This window comes from Brachyhypopomus gauderio, unplaced genomic scaffold, assembly GCF_052324685.1.
Source record: "Brachyhypopomus gauderio isolate BG-103 unplaced genomic scaffold, BGAUD_0.2 sc117, whole genome shotgun sequence".
In the NCBI taxonomy this organism is placed as follows: domain Eukaryota; kingdom Metazoa; phylum Chordata; class Actinopteri; order Gymnotiformes; family Hypopomidae; genus Brachyhypopomus; species Brachyhypopomus gauderio.
The window spans coordinates 215,274-226,097 of record NW_027506938.1 but is presented as its reverse complement, the minus strand read 5'-3'; the positions used below and the strand labels follow the sequence as shown (position 1 = coordinate 226,097).

Here is a 10,824-nt window from a genome sequence, read left to right as displayed (position 1 = left end):
TAAACGGATATGTCGGGAGACCCCCTCGCGGGGTGCACTTTTGTGGTCAACTTCAAAGCCGGATATCTCGCGATCGGCTGCACGTAGACGGCTGAAACTCGGTAGGCATGTAGATGGGATAGGAAATTTTGATTTAAGCGCTGTTGTTCGGAGATTCATTAATGTTTAATATGTTTTATATCGCCGTAAAGGAGCTGGGCCCGCCGGCGGGCCCACTAGGGGGCGCTTCTGCATAATAGGGGGCACGACCAGTTGACTTCTTCTGCCGCCATAGTGGCACACTCATTGACTGGACATGTTAAAGTTGGCACTCCATGTCTCAAACGTTGCCGACCCCTGATATAAAGGTTTATGTCTGTAAGAACAAAAAAGTTTTTTTCTCTGTTATTTTAATCAAAATCTTATTAACTTGTATTATCTAATGTCTTTTGGCACTGCTGGTTTAAACATGATTTTCAGTGTCAGAAATGAATGTGGTTTTCATAGTATTAGCTTCCATGTAGCAATACTCTTATTTTGATTGTTAGGCGTCCTCGTAATTCAGAGGATCCATTGATGTTCAGGAGAAAAATGTACACAGAACACAATATATAGGGTCCGGACATAGTAATTTGCCATAGAACGTGATGGTAATTGATTTGATGAAAAAGAAAATAATTTCTGCAATTGAAAATGCTCATTTTTATGATGACTACAGAATGAGTCGTGGCTTCCTAATGTCAGTTCAGACATTAGATTTTTACATTGGCATATCTAAAGTATGTAACTGTAATAATGGCTGTAGGAGATTTCTGTTGATTGTTCCATCTCTATTGATGTCGGTTCTCATTTTAGTTCTTGTGCAGTCAATGGCAATAGAAAATGGCAGTTTGTTTGGGTGCTGGACTTTTAAAAGAAACATTTCTAAACACTGGGTCTATACTTGAACATAACCAAGGAAATAACCGGTAACACACTGAGAAACAGATGAACTGATATACTGGGAACAACCAATTAAATATAAACGTTATCTCTAGGCTAGGGGCATAAACGTGATGTGAGCTCAACGTGTTGCTTTTAACCATCATTGGTTAATCTGACTGTCATTCAGGAAACTGGCCAATGACAACTGTTCGCGCCTCTCAGTTCATGTTTGAAAATTTCAGCGAGTATGCTGACGGTGGACATTACGGTCGGTCAGCCTACGAGCTATGGTGGCTAGCTGGCTACCTGGATTATTTTACATCTGCCTGCCAAATTATTATTTTGAGCAGATTATCATTGGATGATTCCACAAAATAAGATGGAAACGGGGCACAGAGGAAGAAAATTTAAGTGAAGCATTATTGGTGACATCAGGTAAGAAAACGTCCTTAATTTATGTAAGCCAACGTTAGCTAGTTAACTAGCTAGTTAGCCCAGTCTAAAAACACATTTCACTTGAATGTTTCATTTGATAAAGATGTAAACAATAAAATATTAATATCTAATATTTTCCGATGCATTAAAATACTTTTTCGGTCTAATTCGGTCACTGTTAAATACATAATGGGTTAAATAATGCTTTATCAAGTCTTTGTATAAGTTTCATTGAAATTTAGTTAACATAACTAGCTATGTCGCTAGATTTAGTTACTCAAATTTGATCTCGGTCTCATTTTGAATTGGTGTAATGTGAGGTGAACCTTAAAATAGTTTTTCTGAGGTAACATTAAGTCTAATTTGCTAGGAATGTCGCCGACTATTCTATCGCAAATGATTAATAGTCACATTAAATGATGTACAAATCAATGTGCTTAACAGTTCAGCTTTCTCCATATGCCTCTCATGTCCCATTTTTTAGTTGATGTCATTTCTACATTTTTAGCACTCTGGATCTGGATTTTGAGTGGCAGACATTAATGGGTTTAAAAAAAATCCGCCTCCATCACGTTCTGCAGTGGCTGAATATTGTACCGGCCGCCAATGGGCAGCGTCAAGGGGTGGAGTCTACAGGCCTCCCAGCAGGCCCTGCGGTGAGTTCCCTGTTTCCCTGGATCAGTGTTGCCAGGTTTGCGGTTTTCGCGCCAAATTGGGCTTGTTTGAAACTACTTCCGCGGGTAAAAATTCTGGGGTTGCGGGGTGCGGTTTTTTGGGCTACTTTTGAGTTGGGCCACCACGGGAGTTACAAGTCAACAATAAGAACCCATGGCGATATAATACTTAAATAGTCTCAATTTTAACACTGTAACACTGCTTTTCCGGTCGACAATTACCTCCCCAAACAACTTAAACTCAACACCCCCCCGGTCAACAACTTACACTCACCGCCACAACCCCCCTCCCTGCTCAACAACTTTGGGCTTTGGGCTAGTTTAGGCTTCTGAGGGGCGGATTTTACACTGACTTTGGGCGGGATATTTTTGTAGGACCTGGCAATATTTGTAGGACCGTTACAATATGTAATGAATATGAATAGACTTAAAACCAGTATTTTTTTGTCAAAACCTTTTCAGATTAATGGAGAAATTCCTATGCAATTAAAATTAATGTTGCAGCTGGACCGCTTCTTAGTTAAGTTAATGCAGATCTGCACTGAAGAAAGAAATAGTGAAGGAGACCAGGTATGGTTTGTGTAAAAAATAAAAACACCATTATTGGGATCATTGTGAAGATTTTGTCCATTGCATTTTAACCCTTAGGAAATCAATATGCTTTCTCATATGTTAAATATGTAAATCAAAAAAACAATATGCACCAAGGTTGGCCTACATTTTGTTTACTGTACAGAGCAGGAGCGCAACACAGCCCAGAGCAGGAGCGCAACACAGCCCAGAGCAGGAGCGCAACACAGCCCAGAGCAGGAGCGCAACACAGCCCAGAGCAGGAGCGCAACACAGCCCAGAGCAGGAGCGCAACACAGCCCAGAGCAGGAGCGCAACACAGCCCAGAGCAGGAGCGCAACACAGCCCAGAGCAGGAGCGCAACACAGCCCAGAGCAGGAGCGCAACACAGCCCAGAGCAGGAGCGCAACACAGCCCAGAGCAGGAGCGCAACACAGCCCAGAGCAGGAGCGCAACACAGCCCAGAGCAGGAGCGCAACACAGCCCAGAGCAGGAGCGCAACACAGCCCAGAGCAGGAGCACTAGCTCACAGTACAAATCAATCTGGCCATTATGTTGAGGTGAGTGACTCTCCCTGCTGCACCACTACACTGGATCTTGGGGATCTGCCACCTCCTGAATCCCTCTTCACTGTTTATGTGTGTTTTCCAAGATTAAGTGCTAATTCACAGATGTCATTGTCATGATTCAAAATAACAGAGAAGTCTGATCCCTTTTTGAAATGGCTTTGCAGTTTTCATTCTTTGATGAAAACTGATGTCCAGATGTATAAGCTTAACAAAGCTGTGTAGGTTTTCAAAGGGACTCCGATAAGGTGAACGTATCACATTTTTGTCTCTTTGAAAGAGCTTTGTTAACCTGCACACTTGTACCCTAGACATCAATTGTTTTCCAAGGATGAACTTTGAGTAGTAATTTCAATATCAATAAATTTTCTACCTGCAAAGATTCAGAATCTAACCAAGTAAATGATAATTCAAAGACATGGTAAATATGGTAAATATTTCAGCTCATAAGAACTATAATATTTGTAATGTTATTGGCACAAAATTAACAGCAGCTAACTTTGGATTTTGTCTGCAACTTTTTAACAGGCAGACTTCTGCTTTTCACTTCTGAGAGGCCAATGACCAGATCCTGCAGATTTCTTCTCTGCAACATACAGAGAATACAACCCTTTCTTTCACAGGAAGCTACCCAGGTGCTTGTACAGTCTCATCATCTCAAAGTTGGACTACTGCGACTGCTTACTTACGGATCTTTTTCTATGGGTCATCAGACCTCTACAACCGATCCAGAATGCAGCAGCATGACTGGTCTTCAATCTCCCCAAGTTCACATGTCACTCCAGTGCTGCATTCTCTTTGCTGCCTTCCAGTAGCTGCATACATCAGATCTAAAACCTCGATGCTTGCTTGCAAAGCCAAAAATGGACCAACCCCTCCCTACATGATGGCCATGGTCAAAGCCCCATCCAAACCTTGAGTACTTTGAACCTCAAGTACGGCTTGGCTTAAAACGCCATGCTTAAAGTCTCACGGAAAACAAACTTCAAGACCTGTCCTGGCTCCGAGATAGTGGAATGCGCTTCCATTGTTGAACATTATAAGTTGTTCATTCATTCATTCATTCATTCATTCATTGGCTGTCCAGACTGCAGAGTCCTTAGCAGTCTTCAAATGTAGACTGAAGACTCATCTGTAGAACAGACTAAATCTCTAGCACTTGTCATAGTTGTTTCCGTTGTATGATATAGTACCTATGTGAATTTGCATTTCTTGTAGGTATCCATTTTAATTCCTGTAGTTTAGCAATATTCAGCCTATGTTTTTGTGTACTTCTGGGTATTTGCATTGATTTCTGTAGTTTAGTAGTATTCTGGTCCAAGGGTATCTTGAATTCTGACCTATCTATGTACTATTTAGAATTAATTCTGTGAACAGATGGCAAAGCACTTTGTAAGGCGCCCTGGATAAGAGCATCTGCTAAATGCCCTACATGTAAATGATAAGGAGTGTATCTTTCATTTCACATCAGTGTTATGTGTTTGTAGTTGTGTTCAGGCTAATGATATTGGTGATGGAGGAAGACACTGAGTACATTCCTGGAGATTTAAATGATTAAAAGTGATGATAGAGGACATTAAGGTGCTCAACACTGGTATAATATACTTTTTCATTTGTATAAAATAACTTTGCAGTTTGCATTGCACATTTGAGTTTGTCCTGGAAGTCATGAATATGGACAGGAAAAATCTGTAAAATTACGGTATTTCTCTGCAGAATTTTTTGTGCTGTCACTTTATTGAAAGTGCTTAATTGTACTAATTCAGGGAAAAGTTGTAAAATAAAGGTATTTCTCTGCAAAACTATTAGTGCTGTAACTTTATTGAAAGTGCTTAATCATAATATTTCAGGGAAAAGTTGTAAAATAATGATATTTCTCAGCAAAAATATTAGTGCTGTCACTTTATTAAAAGTGCTAAATCATAATAATCCAGGAAAAATCTGTAAAATAACAGTATTTCTCTGCAGAATGTTTAATGAATTTTTCTGTAAATTTATTGTTTTTCCACTTAATTTAAATCCGGGTTTTTCACTTTAAAATTAAAAGTTTTTGTTTGGCAGCCACTGCTGCCAGTCGTTTACCGTTTTTTTAGGATTTTTTTTTTTACAGTGTATCACTCATTTTGCAACACCATGCCGTACCCTGTGGACAGCGCTTGATTGGAGCCAATTTCATCCTGCAACAGGACAATGACCCAAAGCACACCTCCAAATTATGCACAAACTATTTAGAGAAGAAGCAGGCAGCTGGTGTTTTATCGGTAATGGAGTGGCCAGCGCAGTCACCAGATCTCAAACCCATTGAGCTGTTGTGGAAGCAGCTTGACCGTATGGTACGAAAAAAGTGCCCATTAACCGAATCAAACTTGTGGGAGCGGCTTCTGGAAGCATGGGGTGAAATTTCTCCAGATTACCTCAGCAAATTAACAGCTAGAATGCCAAAGGTCTGCAATGCTGTAATTGCTGCTAAGGGAGCATTCTTTGACAAAAGCAAAGTTTAAAGTAGAAAATTATTTCAAATAAAAAAAAAACATTATTTCTACCTTGTCAATGTCTGGACTATATTTCTATTCATTTTGCAACTCATTTGATAAATAAATGTATGAGATTTCAGGGAAAACACAAAATTGTCTAGGTGACCCCAAACTTTTGAACAGTAGTGTATATATTTTGACTATATCTTAGGAAATTCATCCATCCATCCATTATCTGAACCGCTTAATCCCACTAGTCGGGGTCACGGGGGGGCTGGAGCCAATCCCAGCATCTCCGGGCGAAGGCAGGGTACACCATGGGCAGGTCGCCAGTCCACCGCATGGCCAACACACACTCACACACTCACACCTACAGGCAATTTAGAGTGATCAATCAACCTAACACGCATGTCTTTGGACTGTGGGAGGAAACCGGAGTACCCAGAGGAAACCCACGCAGGCACAGGGAGAACATGCAAACTCCACACAGAGCAGCCCAGACCGAGAATCGAACCCAGACCGCCTTGCTGTGAGGCAACAGTGCTAACGACCACACCACCATGCCGCCCCTTAGAAAATTCAATACATGTTTTTCCTCAAAATATTAGAATCATGACTTTGATTATTAACTATTGACTTAGTAAATATAATTTTTAAATTTCTCTTTGCCATTACATTTTTATAACCTGAATCATCATGAGTAGAGTCGGAGGAGTACTCCGAAAAGGAGGAAAGCCCTCCTCCGTCCGCGTACTCGGCCCCCACCGAGTATTATGGCGAGGAAGAAGAACGCCCTCCTCCGTCCGAGTACTTGGACGGTGAGCCGTACACGGAGGACGAGACATGCTGATACTGTTGATAATGACAGAATGCTTTGCAATGAAGAAATGCTTTGCCTACAGACGTAGATGACACGTAGATAAAGCGATTAAACCTGCTACTGAGTTTTTGCAAAATAAATATGTTTTACCATGCGACTTGCCATGTGAAGAGACATATTAACAGATTCGAACACCATATGCACTCTGTGTGCTGATAACGATGGTGTTCCCCACAGCAGGGACAAGCGAGCTCCTGTCGACAGCAGACGACACCTGCGAGTCCCGTTCAACGTTATTTGTCATTGGCTGGCTGACGTAAGGTCTTCAGGAGCTAACCGCTTAGATCTTCCCCTCAGGTGTGCCGTCCTGAGTCGCGTAGTCCCATCTGGGGTGCCAAGTAGGGGTGATGGGAGATGGGCGGGGTAAGACAAACTGTTCCCATGCTTTGCAATGAAGAAATGCTTTCGCTAACACATGCTGATACTGTTGATAATTATAGAATGCTTTGCAATGAAGCAAGTTCGGCAAAGTCAAGGCGGGGACTGACGGTCGGAGGGGTTCGACTGGTGACGATCGGGAAGGGTCTGGTAAGGCAAACTTTTCCCATGCTTTTCAATGAAGAAATGCTTTTGCCGACACGATGATACTGTTGATAATGATAGAATGCTTTGCAATGAAGAAATGCTTTGCCTATGTACATAGATGTCATGCAGATAAAGTGATTAAACCTGGTACTGAGTTTCTGAAAAAAATATATGTTCAAATCTCCACTCTTCCGGTTCACCAGGTCCCCTAATCGTTTTCGCAGGGAAAATAGGGGTCCTGGTAGGTGAAGTAAAGCATGGTGTCCTGTATCCCTGCTCTCCGCTCCTGGGGAAGTGTCAACACCCCCCACAGGATGAGCAGGAGTATAGGGGTCATGGTGGGTGATCGTTGACCTTTCTTGACAGCTGTTGTGCTTGGAGTGCGAGCACGCCCAATCTGCACTCCTCCCACTCACCTGAGGCACCCTGGACACCCTCATTTTACCCTATAGGAGCTGGGGTGTAACCTACTCCATGCACTCTGCCTCTGTGCTCACCAGCTCCTCCTCCTTTAACCCTTCACGACCACCCAGTCCCCTGGTTTCAGGTTGTGTTGCAGACTTTCCTGTGGCTTAGGCAAGGCCTCTTACACCGACCTGTGAACTAGTGACAAGACAAAAGACAGATTTGCACAATAATTCAGCATGAATTTGGCGGCCTGCCAAATTTTTGAAATCAACAACTTTGATTTTGCTGGTCCAGTGTCAGGAGTCTTAGCTTTTAACAATATATGTATTCATGGCAACGTGTGTTTAATGTCATTTCATTTATTTAATGTAAATATTAATTTATTTAATGTAAATATTAATGTTTTGAAATGAGATCTGATTCATCTTTTGACCTACTGAGTTTAGTCATTCTTCAATCACCACTTTATTTATTTGGCTGAGGTTACCGTGATTGAAACTCTTCCTCCACTCTCTGCTCTCCTGGTTTCTGCCCTTCTTACACAGTGTGATCATTCTGTGAACAGTTACTCCAGGACCCAGTGTCACGTGTCTTAGCTTTTTATGACATATTCATGATAACATGCGTTTAATGTAATTTCACATCTTCAAATTAAAAATATTAAGATTTTGAAATGAGAACTGATTCATATTTTGACCTCCTGAGTTTAGACATTCTTGTATGACCATTGAACACATCCTAACAGTGATCTGTTCTACAGCTGCAGAACTGTCGCCATCTGGTGGAGAAATCATGTATGTTTTGCAGCATATTAGCTCTTAAACCGAAGCTCCTCCTCCCTGTACAGACCTCCCTGTTTGAGGAAGTAAATCTGGGAATGACACACATAGTCTTTATTAATTCTGCGTTCAGGTGAGTTATAAATATTATGAAAGCCTCTTAACTCTGGTATTTACTTCTTTCTGCCTTATTTCTAAAAGGAGTCTAAACTCCCTCAGCTGGATAAAGGACTACAGTGACTGATTCTCTCCTGTGCTACTGTGTTTATTACAGACGATCTAAAAGTGAAAGTGAAATTTGTACAGAAGGAGACATTACAGAGAAACAGCACAGCAGCTGTTGGAGGAAATGGCTGCTACAAACCCTCTGTCAGAAGAAGAGTTTTCATGTCCTGTGTGCTGTGACATCTTCAGGGATCCTGTTTTACTGTCATGTACCCACAGTGTGTGTAAAACCTGTCTGCAGCAGTTCTGGGAAACCAAGGGATCTCAAGAATGTCCAGTTTGTAGGAGAAGATCTTCTAAATCTGAACCTCCCCTTAATCGTGCATTAAAGAACCTGTGTGAGTCTTTTCTAGCGAGCAGAAGTCAGAGATCTTCAGCAGGGTCTGAGGTTCTCTGCAGTCTGCACAATGAGAAACTCAAAGTTTTCTGTCTGGAGGACCAACAGCCTGTATGTGTGGTGTGTCAGATTTCAAAGGAGCATAAAACTCATGACTGCTGTCCAGTAGAGGAAGCTGTGTGTGACTTTAAGGTATGAAATATACACTAATGTTTAACTGTAATGTTTTTCCAGTGTTTACAATTATCTTGAAATATATGTTAGACAGTCTAGATTAAATTTGTCAGATGATGAGATTTCAGACAACTAAATCAGACCTTCATTCATCGTGAAAATATAAATAAAAATATTGATATACATCCTGCTACAATATATCATACATCTCAATTTGATAGTAAAAGGATGATAAGGAATCATAGTAATCATGCCATTGTGTTCAGTCATTATAATCACTGTAATCTCCAGCACATCTATACAGATGCAGTGATGAGTCCTATAAGACTCACACTGTCCTCTACTAAACCCGTATTTTACAGAACAAACTCAAGACCTCACTGGAGTCTCTACAGCAGCATCTGAAGGTCTTAGAGGAACATAAACAAGTCTGTAAGAAAACAGCAGCACACATTAAGGTGAAAGGTCACTTTGAGTTCAGAATGGTGCTGTGATCACTGTCCACATACACCATAATGAAACACACACATTTGGACAGTTTATATTTCCTCATCATCTCCCATTCCAGTATCAGGCCCAGCACACAGAGAGGCAGATAAAGGAGGAGTTTGAGAACATCCACCAGTTTCTAAGAGATGAAGAAGCAGCAAGAATAGCTGCACTGAAGGAGGAAGAGGAGCAGAAGAGTCACATGATGAGGAGGAAGATTGAGGAGATGAGTGGAGAAATAGCATCTCTTTCAGATCAAATCAGAAACACAGAGAAGGAGATGGAAGCTGAGAACATCTCGTTCTTACTAGTAAGAATCACTCAGTCTGTATCTTTCTCTCTCTCTCTCTCTCTCTCTCTCTCCTCTCTGTCTCTCTCTCTCTCTCACACACACACACACACAAATGCATAAGTAAAATGTTTTGACATTTGTTTTAGTTTGTGTGTGTGCGTGCGCGCGTGTGTGTGTGTGTGTGTGAGGGTCTTTAGACACATTGATGTTATCATATAAGGAAGATGCATGTTTGACCCTTATATAAACAAAATGACTAAAATTTGATTTCACTTTCTGTGTTTGTTCCTCTGTTTCCTTATCAGAACGTGTCGTCCACACTGAAAAAGTAAATGATTATTATTTCTGTTTGATATATTATGTTACACATTGTGTTTGTGAAATTGTTCTCATACATTCAAATCTTCAGTATGTGGTCTCTGTTATTTCAGAAACATGATATATGAAGACGGTATTTAAGAAAATATAAATACATTTTTGATACTGATTATGTGCAAAAACGTGGTTAGATACACTGATATGTTTAATGAAAGATAATAATACAGCTTTGTATATTTCATGTGAAATTTTTTTCATGTGTTAATTTAAATGTTAAATAATTAGAATATGATATATGCTAAAATATTATGATAATACAGCTTTATACACTTCCAGAGTTCATCACACCCCAAAACAACATGAGAAGGTGTCAGGAGCTCTGATCAATGTAGCAAAACATCTTTCCAACCTGAAGTTCAGAGTCTGGGAGAGAATGCAGAAGATTCTCCAGTACTGTGAGTTTTGGTGTTCTTTGATTAATTAGAGTAATTCTGTTCTCCTCACCAATTAGAACTCTATAGAGAGAGAAACATTAACATTGTGTGTTTGGTACATGAACTATTCCAGTATTAAAGGCTGTATTAGTATAAACAGTGAGGGGGACGACCAGTTGACTGCTGGTCTGAGGAGAGACAGTCAGTCCATGAGGAGATCTACACCACCCACTCTCCACATCTACACACCACCCACTCTCCACCTCTACACACCACCCACTATCCCCTCTACACACCACCCACTATCCCCTCTACACACCACCCCACTATCCCCTCTACAC

The 10,824-nt window shown here is 40.9% G+C and overlaps 1 protein-coding gene and 1 long non-coding RNA gene across 3 annotated transcripts; both read left to right on the top strand.

The window, feature by feature from the left end:
* The first annotated feature begins 788 nt into the window (after positions 1-788).
* Positions 789-2,860, top strand: LOC143497952 (uncharacterized). 2 transcript variants are annotated; one of them, XR_013125925.1, is made up of 4 exons: positions 789-1,338; positions 1,847-1,994; positions 2,475-2,582; positions 2,749-2,860. It is a non-coding gene; the product is annotated as an uncharacterized LOC143497952 (long non-coding RNA). The 2 variants fall into 2 exon arrangements; XR_013125924.1 differs by lacking the exon at positions 789-1,338 and having other exon boundaries at positions 1,752-1,994.
* Positions 2,861-3,764: 904 nt separating this feature from the next.
* On the top strand, positions 3,765-10,063 carry LOC143497961 (E3 ubiquitin-protein ligase TRIM35-like; the record flags this gene model as incomplete). Its single annotated transcript, XM_076993614.1, has 5 exons — positions 3,765-3,783; positions 8,589-8,968; positions 9,313-9,408; positions 9,519-9,749; positions 10,037-10,063. Coding segments are annotated over 5 exons (753 nt in total), but the record flags the coding sequence as incomplete, so codon positions are not given.
* Between the last annotated feature and the right edge of the window lie 761 nt (positions 10,064-10,824).